The sequence below is a fragment of the Hylobates moloch genome, unplaced genomic scaffold, assembly GCF_009828535.3.
Source record: "Hylobates moloch isolate HMO894 unplaced genomic scaffold, HMol_V3 SCAFFOLD_6, whole genome shotgun sequence".
In the NCBI taxonomy this organism is placed as follows: Eukaryota; Metazoa; Chordata; class Mammalia; order Primates; family Hylobatidae; genus Hylobates; species Hylobates moloch.
Window position 1 is genome coordinate 72,818,327 of NW_026652281.1, and position 26,191 is coordinate 72,844,517.

The following is a 26,191-nucleotide window of genomic DNA, read 5'->3' on the forward strand; positions in this document are numbered from 1 at the left end:
ATATAAAAAGTAGTATTCATAGAACTACAGAGACTTGGGAATATCTGGTGCTCAGGGTGTAGGGTGAAGGACCAAGGGGAAGAATTGGAAAAGTGAGCAGGACTCAGACCGTGCAGGGATTTGCAGACCTTGTAGTAGATTTTGGACTTTATTAGGAAAACAACAGGGAGATACTGAAAGTTTTTTAGGGAGGAGGAGATCTGATCAAATTTGTATTTTGATAAGATCACCATGGCTGCAGGATGCAGGATGGATTGGAGAAAATTAGCATAGAGTTAGGGAAGACCAGTTAAAGGCTCCTAGTCTAATCCAGGTGCAAGCTAGTAGTGGCATGGATCAGGTACTAGAGATATGATGGAAATTAACACAGTTGAGATTTCAGGAAAACAGAGTGGACCAGATCTGCTGGTTAAACATGGGAGATGGGAGGAGGTCAAGGTCAATGCCAAAGTTTGGGGCTTGGACAACTTCATGGACAGGGATGACATGTCTGGTTACTGAGAACACTGGAGGAGAATCAGTTCAAGAGAGGTAGTATGATTGAACTAGTTTCAGTTGTACGTAATCAGGAAATATTTGGCAGTACACCTTTGAGACCTGGCCTGAGGGTGGTATGGAGCCCCACACAAATCACAGGAACTGAGAGTGAGAAAGGTGGGTTCGTAGCTAAAACCCAGAGTGCACAACCCTTCATCACATCAGCCATGATCACACAGCTGAGGCCACTGCATTTTGGAGTTAATAGGAAATTACGGAGCCTGAAGACATCTGATGTCTCCTGGTGCCTGTCAGACTCAGGATGGATGCTGGCTACCATTTGGACTCTGGTAGAACCATGGACAGCAGGTTGTACAGTCTTTATCCACCATCTGCCACAGTTTGACACCAAGGTCATTGTACAGGTAAGAAGACTCACCTTCCCCTATCAGCAAAATTCCAGAAAAAATCCATGTTTCCGGGCCAAAAGCTGTACCTTGCTAAAAAATATTTTATTAAGCAAAGAAGCCTATGAGCCTAAGATGATCCTGGGCCTGGGCTTCTCAAAATGTGAAGCACTGAATCTGAGTCACTATACCCGAGTCACATCAAAATGTGACCTTGAAGAAAATGTATATTACTGGGCGATCCTTCAGACCTGTAGATCAGCCTTTGTAGACTTGGGACCCAGGATGTGCATTTTGAAAAATTAAAGCAAGCACAACAAGTCCAAGTCTCCCAGATCCTGGACCCTGACGCTGCCAAGGCCAAGCAGCTGGGGTGTGTGTGTGTGTGTGTGTGTGTGTGTGTGTGTGTGTGTGTGTTTTCTTACTCAATATGATGAAATGTTTAAAAACAGCCCTTGGAATATGACAGATCTAGCATCTTATCCTACCTTTGAAATTAACTAGCAGGTTACATATCACTCTGAGCATCAGTTTCCTTATCTGCAAAATAGGTCTTTTAATAATTACTACCTCATAAAGTCTTAGGTAATATTAATGAGACGATAGAGGCGATATGTGTAAAGTACTTAACCCTGACATCAGCACATAGAAAACACTCTTATCAGTGGGAGCTGCTGCTGCTATTTTTATGATGAGTACATCATGATGACAATTCAAGTCACCTGCATGAACTCTTCTCTGTATGTCCCTTCACCCCAACATTTTCCTTATGTCTGCACTCACACCCTTGCTTTCCCTCTCAGAGGCAGACCTTGCCCTCCACCTCTCAAAATCCACCCACTCTGCACAACCACTGCAGAGTTCTATCTCCTGGCCTTGGATAAACAGCATTTCTTTATTAATCTTTAATCTACTAAACATTTTCTCCTGTATTTTCAGTCTCTCACTTTTCGCTAGTTTTACACCCTCAGTCCATAAACATATTCAGTGTACTTATCCTAAAATGCCTTCCTTTGAACCTGCTACACACTGGGTCAACCCATCTTTTCCACCTTAATATCAAACTTCACCAAAGAACATTCTCCATTTGCTGCAGCCACCTCTGCTTCACCTAGCCTGCTCCTGAATACTGCAGTCCTCCAATGGTCTGCCCTTACTGTTCCTCTTCTTTCTAAGCAATTTCCTTCACTTCCATTTTTCTCAGCAAGCACATCAATGCAGGTGGCTGTCAGGACTGTACCTAGGGTCTAGTCTTCTCAGTCCAAGCTGATTCTCCCAGGCTAGCAAAACATTTCCAACCTCCTAGTTGGTAAAGCCCATCTGATCATTCCTCCAGAACATCAAACTGCACTTCCCATATCTCATTCCCTACCTCTACATCAACGCCTCCTCCTGTGTCACCATCATTATTTTCTGTACCACATTCTGCACCTGAGACTTAAAGCACCACAAACAAGACTGACCACCCTTCCCACCCTCATGCCTAATTCTCCCGCTGCTATAGAGAGTGTCCCAAAAGGTCTTTATGTATTTTAAGCCTTAGTAAATGCTTAAAGTTTAAAATTCTACAAATTTACCAAATAAGCATTTGCATTACTATTTCCCACTTACTATTTTTATGAATTATTCATAATAATTTTTAATTTATATATTGTATTAGTCTATCTTATTGAAGACTAAAACAAAAAGTCTTTTAAATTTTTGATTCAGAGAGTGCATGTGCAGATTCGTTACATGAGTATATTGCATGATTCTGAGGTTTGGAGTAAGAATATTCTCATGACCCAGGTAGTGCATATAGTACCCAATAAGTTTTTCAGCCCACGACCCCCTCCCTCTCTCTCCCTTCTCATAGTGTCCATTGTTATCCCCAGCATCTATTGTTTCCAACTTTATGTCCATGTGTATTCAATGTTTAGCTCCCACTTATAAGTGAGAAAAAGTGATGTTTGGTTTTTTACTCCTGCATAAATTTACTTAGGATAACAGCCTCCAGCTTCATCCATGTTGCTCCCAAGGACATGATTTCATTCTTCTTTATGGCTGTGTAGTATTGCATGGTGTATATATAGCACATTTTCTTTATACCAATCCACCATTGATGGGCACCTAGGTCAATTCGATATCTTTGCTATTGTGAATAGCACTGCCAATAACATATGACCCTATGTGTCTTCTTGGTAGAACCATTTATTTTCCTTTGGATATATACCCAGTAATGGGATTGCTGGGTCAAACGGTAGTTCTAAGTTTGTTGAGGAATTTTCAAATTGCTTTCCACAGTGGTTAAACTAATTTGCATTTCTATCAATGGTGTATAAGCATTCAATTTTTTCCAAAGCCTCACCAGCATTTGTTTTTGACCTTTTAATAATCACCATTCTGATAGGTGTGAGATGGTATCTCCCTGTGGTTTTAATTTGCATTTCTCTGATTAATGACATTGAGCATTTTTTCATATGTTTGTTGGATGCTTGCATGTCTTCTTTTGAGAAGTGTCTGTTTATGTCCTTTGCCCGTTTTTAAAATTGGATTATTTGGGTTTTACTTATTGATTTGTGTTCTTTGTAGATTCTGATATTAGTTCTAATTAGACTTTACATATTAGAATCTACAAAGAACTTAAATTCTTTGTAGAATCTGGATATTTGATTCTGGATGTTGTCAGATGCATAGTTTGAAAATATTTTCTCCCACTCTGTAAGCTATTTACTCTCTTGATAATTTCTTTTGCTGTGCTGAAGCTCTTTAGTTTAATTGGGTCCCAGTTGTTAATTTTTGGTTTTGGTGCAATTGCTTTTGGGGACTTAGCCATAAATTCTTTGCCAAAGCTAATATCCAGAAGAGTATTTCCTAGATTTTCTTCTAGGATATTTACAGTGTAAGGTTTTATATTTAAATCCTTACTCCATCTTGAGTTAATTTTTGTATATGGTGAAAGGTAGGAGCCCAGGTTTATTCTGCTACGTATGGCTAGCCAGTTTTCCAGCACCATTTATTGAATAGGAAGTCCTTTCTCCATTGCTTATTTTTGTTCACTTTGTTGAAGACCATATGGCTATAGCTGTGAGTTCTCTATTGTGTTTCATTGGTGTATGTGTCTGTTTTTGTACCCATACCATGCTGTTTTGGTTACTGTAGCCTTATGGTATAGTTTGAAGTTGAGCAACGTGATGCCTCTGGCTTTGTTCTTTTTGCTATTCAAGCCCTTTTTGGTACTATATGAGTTTTAGAGTCATTTTTTCTAATTCTGTGAAAAATGACATTGGTATTTTAATAGGGATAGCATTGAATGTATAAATTGCTTTAGGCAATATGGTCATGTTAACAATATTGATTCTTCCAATATATGAGCATGGAATATTTTTCCATTTATTTGTGTCATCTCTGATTTCTTTCAGCAGTGTTTTGTAGTTTTCTTTGTAGCCATCTTTCACCTCCTTGGTTAGATGTATTCTTAGGTATTTCATTTTTAGTGGTAGTTGTAAATCGGATTGTGTTCTTGATTTGGCTGTCAGCTAGAACATTGTTGGTGTATGGAAATGCTAATTTTTGTACACTGATTTTATATCCTGGAACTTTACTGAAGTTGTTTATCAGTTCCAGGAGCCCTTTGGTAGAGTTTTTAGGGTTTTTTATGTATATAATCATATATTGTCAGCAAAAAGAGATAGTTTGACTTTTTTCCTATTTGAATATCTTTTATTTCTTTCTCTTGCCTGATTGCTTTGGTTAGTACTTCCAATTCTATGTTGAATAGGAGTGGTGAGAATGGGTATCCTACACTTTTTCCAGTTCTCATGGGAAACAGTTCCAGCTTTTGCCTGGTCAGTGTGATGTTGGCTGTGGGCTTGTCATACATGGCTATTATTTAGAGGTATGTTCCTTCAATGCCTCATTTCTTGAGGGGTTTTATCATGAAGAGATACTGGATTTTTTGAAAGCTTTTTCTGCGCCTACTAAGAGGATCATATGGCTTTTGTTTTTTATTCTGTTTATGAGGTGAATCCTATTTATTGATCTGCATATGTTGACCCAACCTTGTATCCCAGGAATAAAGCCTACTTGATCATGGTGAATTAACTTTTTGATGTGCTGCAGGACTCAGTTTACTAGTATTTTGTTGAGAATTTTTGCATCTACATTTATCAGGGATATTGGCCTGGAGTTTTCTTTTGTCATTGTATCTCTGCCAGATTTTGGTGCCAAAAGGATTCTGGCTTCATAGAATGAGTTAGAGAGGAGCCCCTTCTCCTCAATCTTTTGGATTAGTTACAGAGGGATTGGTACCAGTTCTTTGTATATCTGTTAGAATTCAATCTATCTTGTCCAGGGCTTTTTGGGATTAGTAGTTACTGATTCAGTTTCAGAACTTGTTATTTGTCTCTTCAGGTTTTCACTTTCTTTCTGGTTCAATCTTGAGAGGCTGTGTGTTCCCAAGAATTTATCCATTTCCTGTAGATTTTCTAATTTATGTGCATCCGTGTGTTCATAATAGTCTCTGAGGATCTTTTATATTTCCGTGGGACCACTTATAGTGTCATCTATGTCATTTCTGATTGGGCTTATTTTGATCTTCTCATTTTTTTCTTTGTTAATCTAGCTAGCAGTATATCAATATTGTTTATTCTTTTGAAAGACAAGCTCTCAGTTTCATTGATATTTTGTATAAACTTTTGCATCTTATTTTCATTCAGCTCTTTAATTTTAATTATTTATTTTCTTCTGATAGCTTTGGTGTTTGTTGGTTGTTCTTTTTTTCCCTAGTTCCTCTAGAAGTGATATTAGATTCTTAATTTAAGATCTTTCTAACTTCTTAATGAACGCATTTAGTGCTATAAACTTTGCCCATAACATTGCTTCAGGTGCATCTCAAAGATTTTGGTAGATGGTATCTCTATTTTCATTTTCATTAATTTCAGATACTTTTTTGATTTCTTGTTCACCCAAGAGTTATTCAGGAGAAAATTGTTTAATTTGCATGTTTTTGTATAGTTTTCGGTGATCTTGTTGGCATTGATTTCTGTTTCTCTTGCATTGTGGTCTAAGAATGTACTTTGGTATGATTTTGATTTTTTGAATTTATTGAGACTTGCTTTATGACTGAACATGTGGTCAATTTTAGAATATGTTCCATGTGGGAACAAGAAGAATGTATATTCTGTGATTGTTACATAAGTTATTCTATGGATGTCTATTAGGTCCAATTGGTCAAATGTTGAGTTTAAGTCCATAATTTCTTTGTTAGTTTTCTGCCTCAATTATGTGTCTAACATTTTCAGTGGGTTGTTGAAGTCCCCCACTATTTTTGTTTGGCAAAATCTTTTTATAGGTCAAGAAGAACTCATCTTATGCATCTAGGAGTTCCAATGTTTGGTGTGCATATATTCAGGATAGTTAAGTCTTCTTGTCAAACTGAACCATTTATCATTATATAATGCCTTCCTTTGTCCTTCCTAATTATTGCTTGTTTAAAGTCTGTTTTATCTGATATCAGAATAAGGACTCCTGCTCTTTTTTGTTTTTCATTTGCATGGCAGATATTTCTCCATTTCTTTGCTTTGAGCCTGTGGGCGTCATTACATGTGAGATGGGTCTCTTGAAGACAGAAGACAGTTGGGTCTTTTCTTTGTATCTGTCTTGCCACTCTGCCTTTTAAAGGGGCCATTTAGATGAAAAGTAAATAAATAAATAAATACTATTCAAATTAGTAAAACAAAACATTCCTTCTATTTCCTCTCTGCCCACCTGTCAACTTAGTCCTTCTTGCCAAATCTGTTACAAGAGTCTCCTGCTCTCTGTTTCACACCCCTACTGAAAGCTGCAAAGCACCAAGAGGAGTCATAGGTTGCAACTTACATGATAATAGCCAGAGCCCACATTTGGTGAACACCTACTAAGTGCCAAGTTCTGGGAAAGGCCCCAGACACCTATGATGTCTAATTCTTACCTACTAAGCAGAGCTCCCTTAGCTGCCAGTAACAGAAGCCTACTTCAGAGTAGCTTAGTGGAAAAAGAAACACATGGAAGGGGGAATTAGAATAGCTCATTATTCTGTAGGAGAAGAGCAAAATGAGCTTGAAAAAGATCTAAAACAGAAACCAGAAAGATACCAAGAATTAAGGCAGCTTCAGTGTCTTCTCTGCTTTTCTCTATAGATGTGCTTCCTTCTTTCTGTTTGTAGAACTACTTTTGCTACTTCACATGCACGTAGTCAAGCATAGCAATCACAGCATTTCAGGGCTGACAATCCCCCTTCCCAGATAACCAGTCCAGGTCAACTAGAGGATGAGTGAGTGGTCCAGAGTGTTGGTGTGATCAGACCCAACACGAGGCCGTGGAGGCTACAAAGTCCGGCGGAGTCAAAGGAATGAGAAAAGGTAAGTTAAGAGTGCATAAGGTGGGTCCAGTGGGCCAATGCTGGTATGGAGGCTGTGAATACCCCAAGCTCTGGGAGCCCACACTATTTATTGGTGATCAAACAAAGAAGCAGGTGGTGAGGATATGTGGATGTGGGGGTAAAGAGGTGAGGATGGGAGGACGTGGGGGTAGAAAGGTAGCAGTGCATCAAGCATAATTGTGATGGTTTAGCATTTTCTTTGATGCATATGTAATATGCTCTGCTATCTGAGATAATGGAGAATATGTTTACGAGACTGGGAGAGTAACCAACAAGTCTGTGCACATTCCAGAGGCCACAAGGGGTTTTATGCCCTGAGCCCTGGATTCCATCCAAGCCACAAGGGGTTTTATGCCCTGGGCTTAGATTATGGTGTGGCAGGGCAGCCTTCCACCCTTTGGCATAGAGACTGGCATTCCAAAGTCCACAAGGGGGTTTAGGCCCTGGACCCAGGACATGTTCCAAGACTCTTTTACATCATGACAGAGAAGCCAGTCCTGCCTCAGCTCTTCTACCAACACAGCCTAAGGCAATTGTCTGTCACCAAGTCACCAATCCAACTCACTGTGCCTGGGGTGAGGTTACTGACACAGACATTGCTGGCATGGGCCTGAGACCTTCACAGACATGGAAAGACACCTGTTGGGGTAGGAGCAGTGGGCCAGGGGTGAGAGTAGGACAAAAATTTTAAAAGTGTATATAAATGTGAGATATTAAAGAGGTAGAGGCTAGAGATTGAAAGCTGATTGTGTCTATGAAGGGAGGGACTGGAAGTAGAGCTAGATTTGTCCACAAATGACAATTATATTTCATCATGATTCTAAATGGAATATATGGACATTCCCATTTTACAGATAAGGAAATTGAATTACAGACAAATTAAGTAACAGGATTTAAATTAAGACACCCAAACCCACTTTCTCTTCTCATTACTGTTCTTCACTCTCTTAGTGTATCTCCACCCTGATCTGTAACTCTGAAAGAAAACACATCCAGCTAATTAATCATAAGTACCAAACATTTTAGAGTCTAAATAACCTGGCTCCAACTTACCTTATCTTCCTAAATTTAATTCTTGCTCTTCTCCTGTGGGTCTAAATAAATCATATTATTCGACTTGACTGAAGTGTTTCTTTAGCTCCTGAGACCCTATTTCTTGTTATTTCATCTATCTCCAAGAGACTCCCTCTTTCTCTGCCTGTAGACACCATGTCTATTTGCTAATGTCCTGACTAAATACCACCTCTTCCATCAAGCTTCCTGGGACACACAACTAGAAGGAGTATTTCCCTCTCCTGCATTCTTACAGAACTTTTGTACTTCAAGTATTTCTTATGACATCTACCAACTTCTGCCATATCATTCGAGTCCTGTTTTATCCTATTAGTGCCTACTCACCACAGGAGTTGGAACATTATCTCAGTTTTTGTATTTCCCCCACAGTACCTGATGCATACCATGTATGAAATCCATGCTCAATATATGTGTATTTAAAGGATTAAGAAATGAACAAATGGGTTCTTCTAGCGAGAAGGTCAGAACTAGACTGCTAATAATTGGCTGTTAGTTTAACCTTAACTGTAAAAATAAAATTTCTTCTCTCTTCCCTTTTCAGACGTTGTTGAAATATCCCATCAACCACTTTTGGGGGGTATCAACTATATTTCAAACGATTCTGCAGCAGGATTTCACCAGATATGGTAGAAGTGGCTTGTAACAACATCTTTGGGTAAGATTTTAAGGAATCTGATACATCACGGTCTGTTTTTCTTCTGGGTCTTTGAGGAGTGTATGTGTGTTTGTGTGTTAAGTGTTGGTGGCGATAATGATCAAAAGTTAATTAGTTAAATTAAAGCAGTTACAGAGATCCAAAGGAAACTCAGTGAGCCTTGCATGATTGTGGGTTGATTCCTTTTTAAATATTTGAATTGTGAAATAACAATTTTACAGAAAATGTATAAGACAGAAATTTACAGATTAATAAATTATTGAAAAGCAAATACCTGTGTAACCACTCACCCAAGACAAAAAAACATAACATTGCCAGCACCTCAGAGACTTCCATCTCCCTTAAGGGAAGCAACTATCTTGACCTTTATGTTGTTAATTCCTTACTTGCCTTTATAATTTACCTCCTAAGGAACTATCCCTAACCAAAATTTTATTTTACATGTGTTCGAACTTTACACATGTAATGCTACATTATTATGTAATAATTATGTTTCTAAGATGTGTCCCTGTTGTTGCATATTGCTGTAGTTTATCTTCATTGTGTGCAGCATCCTACTTTATGAAAATACCACAATTTCTTATACCAGTCCTACTATTAATGGACATTTCTGTAGTTTTCACTTTGAGGCTATTGATGACTAATGCTATGTAGAATCCTGGGACATCCTAGGACACGTAGAATCCTAGGACATCCTAGGACACGTAGAATCCTAGGACCCTGGTGTGTACAAGCATGCATTTCTGTAGAGTTTTTCAAGGATAGGAATTGCGGGTCACACTGATACAACACAATACCACACTATCTTCCAAACCAATCTATGCTTCTTTATATAAGCAGGCCAGGAGAATTTCCATTGTTCCACATTCTTGCCAACATTTGGTATTGTCAGACTTATTAATTTTTGCCAGGCTGGTGGGTGTGTGGTGTTATCTTAATACAACTTTATTTTTGCATCTTCCTATGTTTGAGAGTTAATTTTAAGCTAAACCAAAACACACTCTTTGAAACTTATGGGCATTTATGTATCTTTTAGGGACTGTGAAATTGAAATGGCTAGTTCAAAAATCAGAGCTAACATGTTTTAGACATAAAAGTTAAAATATCAGAGTGTAATGATTCCCTTACAGAGCTAACTCTGAATTATAATTTGATTTTACTCATGAAGCTTCAGTCTGGCTGTATTCTGTTCCCATCTGTATTTCAAAGCTCACATGACAGCCAAGTTTTGCAACATTCCTCAGATGATGGCCTTGGTCCAAACTCAGTACACATCTTATCAGGGCATAACTAATGACTCCATCTGAGACTCTGCCCACTTTATGTACTTTGGTTTAAGCTTCAAAAGAATGAGGAAGACATCCTCAGTGAACACAACCCTCCTATCCTCACTCTTGACCCTGTCTGTATCAGGAGAGGGTAATGAGGTGGAAAAGTGGTCCAGATGGTGCCACTTTCCTCATCACCAAGAGCTGGCTGGGCTCAGCCTCATGCTAACTGCATCCAGCTGGCTCTCAAACTTCCATCACTTTTCTCCATTTTCTTCAGGGAATCTAATTATTATTTTGTGATTGTTTTTGTATTCTTTAGGAAAATTTCATGGGAAAAAGGGAGAAGAGACTTTATATCACATGCTGTACATAGGAAACTACTACTGTTGATGAAAAGAGAAACTCTGTAAACTATTTTTAGAGATTTATTCTGAGCTAAATATGAGTGACCATGACCCATGATACAGCCCTCAGGAGGTCCTGAGAACATGTGCCCAAGGTGGTCAGGATGCATCTTGGTTTTATATATTTTAGGGAGGTGTGAGACATCAATCAAATACATTTAAGAAACACATTGGTTTGGTTCAGAAAGGCAGGACAACGCAAAGCGGGGTCTTTCAGGTTATAGTTAAATTTAAACATATTCTCATTGACGGTTAGTTTATCTGAAGTCCTGGGATCAAAGGAAATGTTCAGGTTAAGAGAAAGGATTGTGGAAACCAAGTTTTATTGTGCAGAGGAAACTCTCAGATAGCAGACTTCAGAGAGAAAGCAGGTTGTAAAATGTGTCTTATCGGACTTAAAAGGAGTGCCTGGTTCTTAGTTGATTATCTCCTGGATATGGAAAGGAATGAATGAAAATGAAGGGGAAAGTGCATTCTCTATAGGATGTGGACTTTTCCCACAAGAGACTTTGCAGGGCAATTTCAAGATATGGCAGAGAAACATGTTTTGGGTTACAATATTTTGGTTTTCTTCCTTGTCTCATAATGTTATGTCAGGGTCAGATTGGAAAGTTAAGTCACAATATAAAGGGTTAAATAAAATCCATCTGATGAGAATTTATGGTTTGTAAGGTATGACTCCCCAGACACCTTAGATAGGAATTTGGGCAAGATAGTAAAAATCAGAGCTTAGTCCTCAGTCCCCACTCTTGGCCAAAAAGCATTCCATAGAATGCATGTGTAGGCCAACAAACAGCAGCAGGTCCCATGGCACTAGGAAGATTCATTCCTAGAGTTGTCTGATTTGGCCATCTGGCAGGGTCCCACAGTGCTAGGAAAGCTTGTTCCTAGAGTCCTCTGATTTGATGGTAATAATTTTAAATACTAGCGTTTTGGATAATGGGGGGAAGACATGGAGTTTAAGGGGTGAGATGGAGTCAGGCTTAGGGTTTAGTCTTTTAAAAAAAAATCCCAGATCAGATCTACGTTCTGAGCTATCATGATCTGAGTCTTTAATTGTGCCTTTCCCTTTTGCTGTATCTGGCATAATATTTACAAGAAAATGTCTATCATAAAGATAGTGAAGATTTGGGCATCCAAGGTTATAGGTAGCATCCGAGAGCAGTAAGAATATTTCAGCCAGAATAAACACTGCATGCACCATCATATTCTTTGATCAGACTCACAATGTGGTTACCTTACTTATTAAGGGTTATTTGAACTCTATGATAAATCTTATTTGGAAATTGTGGGACCAACATTAAATTAGAATTTAATAAATTTAATCTCTTTTCCAGCCAATTTGTCTCCATAGGTATAGCATCCTGAGGAGGGTGTAAATTAAATGCAAGAAACACCTGTTCCTCAGTATCTAAATTCTTATACACTTGTTAATAGTAGACAAATCTATTCCTCCCACCACTTTTGTATTGCACTATATACTGGTATTTGGGAGAGAAAAGGTTTTGTCACAGGAGAAGTCATAATTCTGCACTGTCATTTTTTCCTTGGCAGGACTACCCATGGCTGAGGACCTTAAAAGTCAAAAGACTTATAGCCAATTAATTGTTCTAGGCCAGATAGGAATGGATGTGGACAGGCATTCATTACTTCTTGAAATGATTTTAAGTTAAAAAAAAAAGAACAACCCCATGAAAAAGTGGGCAAAGGATATGAACAGACACTTCTCAAAAGAAGACATTTATGCAGCCAACAGACACATGAAAAAATGCTCATCATCACTGGCCATCAGAGAAATGCAAATCAAAACCACAATGAGATACCATCTCACACCAGTTAGAATGGTGATCATTAGGGGTGGAGCCAAGATGGCCGAATAGGAACAGCTCCGGTCTACAGCTCCCAGCCTGAGTGACACAGAAGACGGGTGATTTCTGCATTTCTGTTTGAGGTACCGGTTTCATCTCACTAGGGAGTGCCTAACAGTGGGTGCAGGACAGTCGGTGAAGCGCACTGTGCGCGAGCCAAAGCAGGGCGAGGCATTGCCTCACTCGGGAAGCGCAAGGGGTCAGGGAGTTCCCTTTCCTAGTCAAAGAAAGGGGTAATAGACGGCACCTGGAAAATTGGGTCAGTCCCACCCTAATACTGCGCTTTTCCAACAGGCCGGGAAAACGGCACACTAGGAGATTGTGTCCCACACCTGGCTCGGAGGGTCCTATGCCCACGGAGTCTCGCTGATTGCTAGCACAGCAGTCTGAGATCAAACTGCAAGGTGGCAGCGAGGCTGGGGGAGGGGTGCCCGCCATTGCCCAGGCTTGCTTAGGTAAACAAAGCAGCCAGGAAGCTCGAACTGGGTGGAGCCCACCACAGCTCAAGGAGGCCTGCCTGCCTCTGTAGGCTCCACCTCTGGGGGCAGGGCACAGACAAACAAAAATTCAGCAGGAATCTCTGCAGACTTAAATGTCCCTGTCTGACTGACAGCTTTGAAGAGAGTAGTGGTTCTCCCAGCACGCAGCTGGAGATCTGAGAATGGACAGACTGCCTCCTAAAGTGGGTCCCTCACCCCTGAGCAGCCTAACTGGGAGGTACCCCCCAGTAGGGACAGACTGACACCTCACTCGGCCAGGTACTCCTCTGAGACAAAACTTCCAGAGGAACTATCAGACAGCTGAATTTGTGGTCTCATGAAAATCAGCTGTTCTGCAGCCACCGCTGCTGACACCCAGCCAAACAGGGTCTGGAGTGGACCTCTAGTAAACTCCAACAGACCTGCAGCTGAGGGTCCTGTCTGGTAGAAGGAAAACTAACAAACAGAAAGGACATCCACACCAAAAACCCATCTGAACATCACCATCATCAAAGACCAAAAGTAGATAAAACCACAAAGATGGGGAAAAAACAGAGCAGAAAAACTGGAAACTCTAAAAAGCAGAGCACCTCTCCTCCTCCAAAGGAACGCAGTTCCTCACCAGCAGCGAAACAAAGCTGGATGGAGGATGACTTTGATGAGTTGAGAGAAGAAGGCTTCAGATGATTGAACTACTCCGAGCTACGGGAGGAAATTCAAAACAATAGCAAAGAAGTTAAAAACTTTGAAAAAAAACTAGACGAATGGATAACTAGAATAACCAATGGAGAGAAGGGTGTAAAGGAGCTGATGGAGCTGAAAGCCAAGTATCGAGAACTACGCGAAGAGTGCAGAAGCCTCAGTAGTAGATGCGACCAACTGGAAGAAAGGGTATCGCTGATGGAAGATGAAATGAATGAAATGAAGCGAGAAGGGAAGTTTAGAGAAAAAAGAATAAAAAGAAATGAACAAAGCATCCAAGAAATTTGGGACTATGTGAATAGACCAAACCTACGTCTGATTGGTGTACCTGAAAATGACGGGGAAAATGGAACCAAGTTGGAAAACACTCTGCAAGATATTATCCAAGAGAACTTCCCCAATCTAGCAAGGCAGGCCAACATTCAGATTCAGGAAATACAGAGAACGTCACAAAGATACTCCTCGAGAAGAGCAACTCCAAGACACATAATTGTCAGATTCACCAAAGTTGAAATGAAGGAAAAACTGTTAAAGGCAGCCAGAGAGAAAGGTCGGGTTACCCACAAAGGGAAGCCCATCAGACTAACAGCTGATCTCTCGGCAGAAACTCTAAGCCAGAAGAGAGTGGGGGCCACTATTCAACATTCTTAAAAAAAAGAATTTTCAACCCAGAATTTCATATCCAGCCAAACTAAGCTTCATAAGTGAAGGAGAAATAAAATACTTTACAGACAAGCAAACACTGAGTGATTTTGTCACCACCAGGCCTGCCCTAAAAGAGCTCCTGAAGGAAGCACTAAACATGGAAAGGAACAACCGGTACCAGCCCCTGCAAAAACATGCCAAATTGTAAAGACCGTCGAAGCTAGGAAGAAACTGTATCAACTAACGAGCAAAATAACCAACTAACATCATAATGACAGGATCAGATTCACACATAACAATATTAACTTTAAGTGTAAATGGGCTAAATGCTCCAATTAAAAGACACAGACTGGCAAACTGGATAAGGAGTCAGGACCCATCAGTGTGCTGTATTCAGGAAACCCATCTCACGAGCAGAGGCACACATAGACTCAAAATAAAGGGATGGAGGAAGATCTATCAAGCAAATGGAAAACAAAAAAAGGCAGGGGTTGCAATCCTAGTCTCTGATAAAATAGACTTTAAACCAACAAAGATCAAAAGAGACAAAGAAGGCCATTACATAATGGTAAAGGGATCCATTCAACAAGAAGAGCTAACTATCCTAAATATACATGCACCCAACACAGGAGCACCCAGATTCATAAAGCAAGTCCTGAGTGACCTACAAAGGGACTTAAACTCCCACATAATAATAATGGGAGATTTTAACACCCCACTGCCAGCATTAGACAGATCAACGAGACAGAAAGTTAACAAGGATATCCAGGATTTGAACTCAGCTCTGCATCAAGTGGACCTAATAGACATCTACAGAACTCTCCACCCCAAATCAACAGATTATACATTTTTTTCAGCACCACACCACACCTATTCCAAAATTGACCACATAGTTGGAAGTAAAGCTCTCCTCAGCAAATGTAAAAGAACAGAAATTATAACAAACTGTCTCTCAGACCACAGTGCAATCAAACTAGAACTCAGGATTAAGAAACTCACTCAAAACCGCTCAACTACATGGAAACTGAACAACCTGCTCCTGAATGACTATTGGGTACATAATGAAATGAAGGCAGAAATAAAGATGTTCTTTGAAACCAACGAGAACAAAGACACAACCTACCAGAATCTCTGGGACACATTCAAAGCAGTGTGTAGAGGGAAATTTATAGCACTAAATGCCCACAAGAGAAAGCAGGAAAGATCCAAAATTGACACCCTAACATCACAATTAAAAGAACTAGAAAAGCAAGAGCAAACACATTCAAAAGCTAGCAGAAGGCAAGAAATAACTAAAATCAGAGCAGAACTGAAGGAAATAGAGACACAAAAAACCCTTCAAAAAATTAATGAATCCAGGAGCTGGTTTTTTGAAAAGATCAACAAAATTGATAGACCGCTAGCAAGACTAATAAAGAAGAAAAGAGAGAAGAATCAAATAGATGCAATAAAAAATGAAAAAGGGGATATCAGCACTGATCCCACAGAAATACAATCTACCATCAGAGAATACTACAAACACCTCTATGCAAATAAACTAGAAAATCTAGAAGAAATGGATAAATTCCTTGACAAATACACCCTCCCAAGACTAAACCAGGAAGAAGTTGAATCTCTGAATAGACCAATAATGGGTTCTGAAATTGTGGCAATAATCAATAGCTTACCAACCAAAAAGAGTCCAGGACCTGATGGATTCACAGCCGAATTCTACCAGAGGTACAAGGAGGAACTGGTACTATTCCTTCTGAAACTATTCCAATCGATAGAAAAAGAGGGAATCCTCCCTAACACATTTTATGAAGCCAACATCGTCCTGATACCAAAGCCTGGCAGAGACATAACCAAAAAAGAGAATTTCAGACCAATATCCTTGATGAACATTGATGCAAAAATCCTCAATAAAATACTGGCAAACCAAATCCAGCAGCACATCAAAAAGCTTATACACCATGATCAAGTGGGCTTCATCCCTGGGATGCAAGGCTGGTTCAACATACACAAATCAATAAATGTAATCCAGCATATAAACAGAACCAAAGACAAAAACCACATGATTATCTCAATAGATGCAGAAAAGGCCTTTGACAAAATTCAACAACCCTTCATGCTAAAAACTCTCAATAAATTAGGTATTGATGGGACGTATCTCAAAATAATAAGAGCTATCTATGAGAAACCCACAGCCAATATCATATTGAATGGGCAAAAACTGGAAGCATTCCCTTTGAAAACTGGCACAAGACAGGGATGCCCTCTCTCACCACTCCTATTCAACATAGTGCTGGAAGTTCTGGCCAGGGCAATCAGGCAGGAGAAGGAAATAAAGGGTATTCAATTAGGAAAAGAGGAAGTCAAATTGTCCCTGTTTGCAGATGACATGATTGTATATCTAGAAAAGCCCATTGTCTCAGCCCAAAATCTCCTTAAGCTGATTAGCAACTTCAGCAAAGTCTCAGGATACAAAATAAATGTACAAAAATCACAAGCATTCTTATACACCAATCACAGACAAACAGAGAGCCAAATCATGAGTGAACTCCCATTCACAATTGCTTCAAAGAGAATAAAATACCCAGGAATCCAACTTACAAGGGATGTGAAGGACCTCTTCAAGGAGAACTACAAACCACTGCTCACTGAAATAAAAGAGGATACAAACAAATGGAAGAACATTCCATGCTCATGGGTTGGAAGAATCAATATCGTGAAAATGGCCATACTGCCCAAGGTAGTTTACAGAATCGATGCCATCCCCATCAAGCTACCAATGACTTTCTTCATAGAATTGGAAAAAACTACTTTAAAGTTCATATGGAACCAAAAAAGAGCCCGCATCGCCAAGTCAATCCTAAGCCAAAAGCACAAAGCTGGAGGCATCATGCTACCTGACTTCAAACTATACTACAAGGCTACAGTAACCAAAACAGCATGGTACTGGTACCACAACAGAGACATAGATCAATGGAACAGAACAGAGTCCTCAGAAATGATGCCGCATATCTACAACTATCTGATCTTTGACAAAGCTGACAAAAATGGTGCTGGGAAAACTGGCTAGCCATATGTAGAAAGCTGAAACTGGATCCCTTCCTTACACCTTATACAAAAATTAATTCAAGATGGATTAAAGACTTAATCCTACAAGAAAACCTAGGCAATACCATTCAGGACATAGGCATGGGCAAGGACTTCATGTCTAAAACACCAAAAGCAATGGCAACAAAAGCCAAAATTGACAAATGGGATCTAATTAAACTAAAGAGCTTCTGCACAGCAAAAGAAACTACCATCAGAGTGAACAGGCAACCTACAGAATGGGAGAAAATTTTTGCAACCTACTCAGCTGACAAAGGGCTAATATCCAGAATCTACAATGAACTCAAACAAATTTACAAGAAAAAAACAAACAACTCCATCAAAAAGTGGGCGAAGGACATGAACAGACACTTCTCAAAAGATGACATTTATGCAGCCAAAAAACACATGAAAAAATGCTCATCATCACTGGCCATCAGAGAAATGCAAATCAAAACCACAGTGAGATACCATCTCATACCAGTTAGAATGGCCATCATTAAAAAGTCAGGAAACAACAGGTGCTGGAGAGGATGTGGAGAAATAGGAACACTTTTACACTGTTGGTGGGACTGTAAACTAGTTCAACCATTGTGAAGTCAGTGTGGCGATTCCTCAGGGCTCTAGAACTAGAAATACCATTTGACCCAGCCATCCCATTACTGGGTATATACCCAAAGTACTATAAATCATGCTGCTATAAAGACACATGCACACGTATGTTTATTGCGGCACTATTCACAATAGCAAAGCATTGGAACCAACCCAAATGTCCAACAACGATAGACTGGATTAAGACAATGTGGCACATATACACCATGGAATACTATGCAGCCATAAAAAATGATGAGTTCATGTCCTTTGTAGGGACATGGATGAAACTGGAAAACATCATTCTTAGTAAACTATCGCAAGGACAAAAAACCAAACACTGCATGTTCTCACTCATAGGTGGGAATTGAACAATGAGAACTCATGGACACAGGAAGGGGAACATCACACTCTGGGGACTGTTGTGGGGTGGGGGGAGGGGGAGGGACAGCATTAGGAGATATACCTAATGCTAAATGATGAGTTAATGGGTGCAGCAAAACAACATGGCACATGGATACATATGTAACAAACCTGCACATTGTGCACATGTACCCTAAAACCTAAAGTATAATAATAATAAATTAAAAAAAAAAGAATGGCGATCATTAAAAACTCAGGAAACAACAGGTGCTGGAGAGGATGTGGAGAGATAGGAACACTTTTACACTGTTGGTGGGACTGTAAACTAGTTCAACCATTGTGGAAGACAGTGTGGTGATTCCTCAAGGATCTAGAACTAGAAATACCTTTGATCCAGCCATCCCATTACTGAGTATATACCTAGAGGATTATAAATCATGCTGCTGTAAAGACACATGCACATGTATGTTTATTGTGGCACTATTCACAATAACAAAGACTTGGAACCAACCCAAATGTCCAACAACGATAGACTGGATTAAGAAAATGTGGCACATATACACCATGGAATACTATGCAGCCATAAAAAATGATGAGTTAATGACCTTTGCAGGGACATGGATGAAGCTGGAAACCATCATTCTCAGCAAACTATTGCAAGGACAAAAAACCAAACACCACATGTTCTCCCTCATAGGTCGGAATTGAACAATGAGAACACATGGATACAGGAAGGGGAACATCACACACTGGGGCCTGTTGTGGGGTGGGGGGAGGGAGGAGGGATAGCATTAGGAAATATACCTAATGCTAAATGACAAGTTAATGGGTACAGCACACCATCCTGGCACATGTATCCATATGTAACAAACCTGCATGTTGTGCACATGTACCCTAAAACTTAAAGTTTAATAAAAACAAAACAAAACAAAACAAAGAAACATTGGGCACAGTGGCTCATGCCTGTAATCCCAGCACTTTGGGAGCCCAAGGCAGGTGGATCACCTGAGGTCAGGAGTTTGAGACCAGCCTGGCCAACATGGTGAAACCCTGTCTCTATTAAAAGTACAGAAGTTAGCCGGGCGTGGTGGTGGGCGCCTGTAATCCCAGCTACTCAGGAGGCTGAGGCAGGAAAATTGCGTGAACCCAGGAGGCAGAGGTTGCAGTGAGCCGAGATCGTGCCACTGCACTCAGCCTGGGTGATGAAAGAGACTCTGTCTGAAAAAAAAAAAAAAAAAAAAAAAGAACCCGACAATAGAACCAAAAGGCAAAGTTACAAGACTGGCTTCTTTTTAACTTTTATGTGTTGAGTTACTGTTAGCCTAGTTTCTGTTACAGACTTATAGCAATTAGCTACTCAAAATATAAGCATTGTTCTGAAAAATAATTTAAAATATGTATATATGTATAGACATATTTTATCTTCACAATTTATAACTGGCAGTATTATACCCAGGAGGGTTTGTTACAAGGTACTTTATCCTATTAGTAAATATATATATTTTTTAATTTTATAGTAAGCAGAAAATTTTTGTGGTTGGGATGTATGCAAAAGTGACACATAATAGTTTAGAAAACAACTAAACTTGTTTTACCAGCTGTTTAGGCATTTTTTTTTGTAACCTTTTCTTGATTTGGTTCTAATTTTATCCCTCAAAGCTGGCCCTTACAATCTTACATGCCCATCTCTTCCGTGATAGTTCCTGGGCCCAGAGGGAGGCAACTTGTATAGTTTTGGCAGCAGAGCATTTGCAGTGAAACAGATCCAGGCCCAGTGGGACGTCAAATGAGAGAGATTCATATGGTCTTCAGAATACCATGATATTGGCTTCCTTGAAGTAAACAAGGAAAGATAAATAACATTTATAGTTTGACAGTTAGGAGAATTACTATCCTTCATTATGAAGCAACTCTTAAATGTTTCTTAACCAAAAAGAAATTTACATTTTTTGAGAATTGACATTTTTGTGTTTATAAAATGTTAACAAATGCATATTTTGTGCTTCTATTATTTTAAGTTTTTAGTCACCCAAATTTCCACTTGGAGTGGGGGGGCGGGGCACAAAACCCAAGGGTTAAAACATGACTTTAAGATTTTTAAATTACTGGAGAAATTTGAGATTAAATTTACCAAATTAAATTTTTACCACGGATTATCAAGATTATGTAAATTAAAAGGGCATCTGAGCTAGTTTTTGCCAATCTGATAGGCACTTGCATTTTTTAAAGTTAGTTGATTAGAACTCTTTCATGTAGTCTGGAAGTGAAATATCACTTCCACATGACACATATAAATATAGAGATATAACAGGCATGCCGAATAAAAGACATGCTCAAAAGTTACTTCATTTGCCTGTTTTCAAAAACAATTTTTCTCCCTTTATATAACTAGTGAAAGTTACAGGAGCCAACAAAAGGTGAAGGAAAGAGCCATCTTTCAAAGCCTTTTCAAAAGAGAAAGAGTAGCACTTTTAAGATATCAATCTGAAGAATGTTAAAGAAACAATTAAAAATTTAAAAACCGCTTGCATTAAAAATAAGTCAGCCAGGCACAGTGACTCATGCCTGCAATCCTAACACTTTGGGAGGCCGAGGTGGGCGGATCACAAGGTCAGGAGTTCGAGACTAGCCTGGCCAATATGATGAAACTCCGTGTCTACTAAAAATAGAAAAATTAGCCAGGGTTGGTGGTGCCTACCTATAGTCCCAGCTACTCGGGAGGCTGAGGCAGGAGAATTGCTTTAACCCAGGAGCTGGAGATTGCAGTGAGCTGAGATCATGCCACTGCACTCCAGCCTGGGTGACAGAGTGAGACTCCATCTCAAAAACAAAACAAAACAAAATAATAAGTCAATATTTGTAATAAAATCTTGTTTTAACCAATTACTTAGTTTTGTACTAGTGCATTTTTAAAAATATTAAAGACCCATCTCTAGAAAGATTATTATGATTTATTTTTAGTTATAGGCAACTGAATTACACAACTCCTTTAAAAATTTATTTTATTAATGTTATTATGACTTACATAGTTCATTCACAAGTGTTCAGACTGTTTTATCTTAAATATCCCTCTTTCTTTTTTTATTTTATTTTATTTTTTATTATACTTTAAGTTCTAGGGTACATGTGCACAATGTGCAGGTTTGTTACATATGTATACATGTGCCATGTTGGTGTGCTGTACCCATTAACTCGTCATCTACATTAGTTATGTCTCCTAATGCTATCCCTCCCCCCTCCCCCCACCCCACAACAGGCCCTAGTGTGTGATATTCCCCTTCCTGTGTCCAAGTGTTCTTACTGTTCAATTCCCACCTATGAGGGAGAACATGCGGTGTTTGGTTTTCTGTTCTTGCGATAGTTTGCTGAGAATGATGGTTTCCAGCTTCATCCATGTCCCTACAAAGGACATGAACTCATCCTTTTTTATGGCTGCATAGTATTCCATGGTGTATATGTGTCACATTTTCTTAATCCAGTCTATCATTGATGGACATTTGGGTTGGTTCCAAGTCTTTGCTATTGTGAATAGTGCCACAATAAACATACATGTGCAGGTGTCTTTATAGCAGCATGATTTATAATCCTTTGGGTATATACCCAGTAATGGGATGGCTGGGTCAAAGGTATTTCTAGTTCTAGATCCTTGAGGAATTGCCACACTGTCTTCCATAATGGTTGAACTAGTTTACAGTCCCACCAACAGTGTAAAAGTGTTCCTATTTCTCCACATCCTCTCCAGCACCTGTTGTTTCCTGACTTTTTAATGATCACCATTCTAACTGGTGTGAGATGGTATCTCATTGTGGTTTTGATTTGCATTTCTCTGACGGCCAGTGATGATGAGCATTTTTTCATGTGTCTGTTGGCTGCATAAATGTCTTCTTTTGAGAAGTGTCTGTTCATATCCTTCGCCCACTGTTTGATGGAGTTGCTTGTTTTTTTCATGTAAATTTGTTTGAGTTCATTGTAGATTCTGGATATTAGCCCTTTGTCAGATGAGTAGGGATGCCCTCTCTCACCACTCCTATTCAACATAGTGTTGGAAGTTCTGGCCAGAGCAATCAGGCAGGAGAAGGAAATAAAGGGCATTCAACTAGGAAAAGAGGAAGTCAAATTGTCCCTGTTTGCAGATGACATGATTGTGTATCTAGAAAACCCCATCATCTCAGCCCAAAATATCCTTAAGCTGATAAGCAACTTCAGCAAAGTCTCAGGATACAAAATCAATGTGCAAAAATCGCAAGCATTCTTATACACCAATAACAGACAAACAGAGAGCCAAATCATGAGTGAACTCCCATTCACAATTGCTTCAAAGAGAATAAAATACCTAGGAATCCAACTTACAAGGGATGTGAAGGACCTCTTCAAGGAGAACTAGAAACCACTGCTCAATGAAATAAAAGAGGATACAAACAAATGGAAGAACATTCCATGCTCATGGGTAGGAAGAATCAATATTGTGAAAATGGCCATACTGCCCAAGGTAATTTATAGATTCAGTGCCATCCCCATCAAGCTACCAATGACTTTCTTCACAGAATTGGAAAAAACTACTTTAAAGTTCATATGGAATCAAAAAAAGAGCCTGCATTGCCAAGTCAATCCTAAGCCAAAAGAACAAAGCTGGAGGCATCAAGCTACCTGACTTCAAACTATGCTACAAGGCTACAGTAACCAAAACAGCATGGTACTGGTACCAAAACAGAGATATAGACCAATGGAACAGAACAGAGCCCTCAGAAATAAATATTTGTTTTCTTATTCCTAGTAGTGACCACAGGATGGGCACGTTAATGGAAGAGAATGACAGGGTGTAGATATCAGCTCCAGTCATAGCCTTTCACTGACCGCTTCTGACATCTGTGTCTTTCTCCATCATCCAGACACTTATCACTTATCCCATCATGACCCTGTGCAGCCCTCCCACCATGTACCAGATGCTTCTACAAAAAGACCTTAAGAGGTACTTGGGCAGAAATTTCCACTTGAACCACAAATGATAGCTACCATCCAGCATCACAGATATCCCCTTTTCAGCACAGGGCAGCCCAGACTTTCTGAGTCTTAACACTACTGACATTTTGAACCAATAATTCTGTGTCATTGAGGGGGCTGTCGTATGCATTACAGGATATTGAGCAGCATCCCAAGACTCTACTCAATGCCAGTAGCACCTCCTCCCCGCCATTTGTGACAATCAAAAATGTCCCTAGGCTGGGCGCAGTGGCTCACACCTGTAATCCCGACAGTTTGGAAGCTGAGGCGGGCAGATCACCTGAGGTCAGGAGTTCAAGACCAGCCTGGCCAACATGGCAAAGCCCTGTCGCTACTAAAAATACAAAAATTAGCCAGGCGTGGTGGCACACGCCTGTAATCTCAGCCTCTTCAGAGGCTGAGGCAGGAGAATCGCTTGAATCCAGAAGGTGGAGGTTGCAGTGAGCCAAGATTGTGCCACTGCACTCCAGCCTGGGCAACAGAGCAAGACTCCATTTCAAAAAAAAAATAGTCCCTAGACACTGCCTAATGTCTCCTGGGGGGCAAAATTGTCCCCTAGTCTACAAACCACTGGAATATCCTCTAGGACAACTGGACATTTTTCCAGGGACAACCAGAGCTCTATAGTCCCAGAACTATAAAAAAATTTATCCTCTAGTACTACTTTTAAGAAACACTGTCATTTAGAACCAGACCTCAAAAAAGAAAGAAAAGCATATTTATACTGCCTTGAGGAGAAGCTAACAAAGTTTGACTTGAAGGTTATATTCAATTTAGCCAAACTACGTGAACATCCAGTAGAGTTACAATGTATATTTGTTTAATTCAAACTCAATACATGAGGAGAGAAAGGAAGAGAGGAGCAATTTAAGAAGTGCAGGCTTGTCCATCCTCTTTTGCCACCAAAGTGTGGATGCCCAAGAGGGAAAGTGCTATGCAAGACAATAATGCAAATACAAATCTTCTCTTTTCCTAGTCAGTGTCAACGCCTTTGGTCCTATGTGAGCATCTTGCTCACATTTCAATAGTAATTCAGGGACTATTCAATGATTATTCTGAATGCATATGATTTGTGTTCCACCCACGTCCTCTGTTCATCTGGGGCCTCAGTGTTTGAGAAGCAAGCTGTTCTAGGCTTTCTCACCTGTCTTCAGTAAGGCCAGTGGTTAAAAGCTAAGCTCAAAATCAAACAGGCAGGGCCCCACTACTTACTAATAGTGTGGCCTTGGACACTCAAGATAATCTTACTAAGCCTCCATCAACTCCATCTATAAGAGAGGATTAAGAGCCACCTCACAAGGCTGTGATGAGAATTTAATGTAAGTGACTTGCTTGGTGAGATCACCTTGACAAGTGGGAGGTGCCTGGTACAGAGTATCATGAGTATCAACTCAGCCCTTTATTATTTGGAAGGCCTTGGGCAAGTTCTTTAAACTCCCTGAGTCTCAATGTCCTCATGTGTAAAGTAGGGGTTGAGAGGAGTCTAAGAAAGCTTCTAAAGCCCTTATAACCTAGCAACTGCTCAATCAGTACCAGCTGCTATATCATGTGGCTTGTAATAAGCACTTAGTATCATTAATAGCATTTTCTCCCACCTTTTAACACCTTTAATAGCTAAGTTCTCCTCCATCTGCTAAAACGTAACCTGTCAGAAATTTTTGTTATAATCACTAATGTGCCCCATATGCCTAGAACAATGTCTAGCAATACAGTAGGTGTTCAACAAGTATTTGTTGAATGAACTTTCCTAAGACTTGCCTCTCCTAGCTTCTGTGCTTGCTGCTTGAATGTCCTAATTATCTTGCAGGGAAACCACTCAGGTTCCTCTCAAAAAGACCCCATGCAACTCTGTCTCTCCAGATATAAATTCAAGAGGCTGCGGCACTGCTTGACAGGAGGGGAGGCACTCACCCCAGAGGTGCTGGAGCAGTGGAGAGCACAAACTGGGCTGGAGCTACATGAGTGCTATGGATAGACGGAAGTGGTATATTTAAAGGGCAACATTTATGTTTAGTATATTTGGGGGCCTTTCTGCCCCAGGATTTTCAACCTGAGCCCCTGAAGCGCCTCCATCCCACTCTAAATTTTTACAGTTTCCCAGTATACCTCATCTTGCCAGTAGCTACCAAAGCTTGCAAACTGCTCAGTTAGGTTTTGCTAAAGGGGTGATGATTATTATTCCATCATTCCTGCCTCCCCCTCATGCAGGAGAAATCTCAGGGGCTTTAGCAGGCGGGTGAGGCTCAGAACTGAGCAGCTCATCTTTCCAACTGTGCTGGGAAGAATCATCTGAGAGCCTCTGTGGGGAATTTATTCCAAGGTGCACTTAATGGAGTCTAAGGAGTAGGTTTCAAAGTGTGGTCCCCAAACCAGCAACATCAGCATCATCTGGGAATTTGGTAGAAATGCAAATTCTTGGACCCCACTCCACACCTAATGCATTAGAAACTCTGGGATGAGGCCCATAAATCTGTGTTTCAACAATGCTCCAGAATCTCCAATTTGATTCTAAAGCACACCCATGTTTGAGAACTACTGGTCTCAAATAGTGTATTTCAGAAGGTGTGCTTAAATACTGGGAAAATCAGTCCAAACTGAATCTTAAGTTTCATTGTCATGGTATAGTTTCAGAAAATGAATTTTTGTCTACTTATGCAAAGTTTGTCCTCTCAATGGGAATAATTTGTGCCGATCAGAAAGGACAAAAAATTAAACCAGGCTCAATGGGGCAAGAATGCTGCACTATGATGTCCAGGTAGGTTGAGAAAATATCTGA

General features: G+C 39.9%; 1 protein-coding gene across 1 annotated transcript in view; it reads left to right on the forward strand.

The window, feature by feature from the left end:
- Nucleotides 1–26,191, forward strand: part of ACSM1 (acyl-CoA synthetase medium chain family member 1) — a 50,825-nt gene that overhangs the window by 19,925 nt on the left and 4,709 nt on the right. The window contains 5 exon segments of the mRNA XM_032156022.1: nt 746–902; nt 23,304–23,383; nt 25,276–25,399; nt 26,076–26,145; nt 26,148–26,170. Coding sequence (XP_032011913.1) covers nt 746–902; nt 23,304–23,383; nt 25,276–25,399; nt 26,076–26,145; nt 26,148–26,170 — 454 coding nt within the window.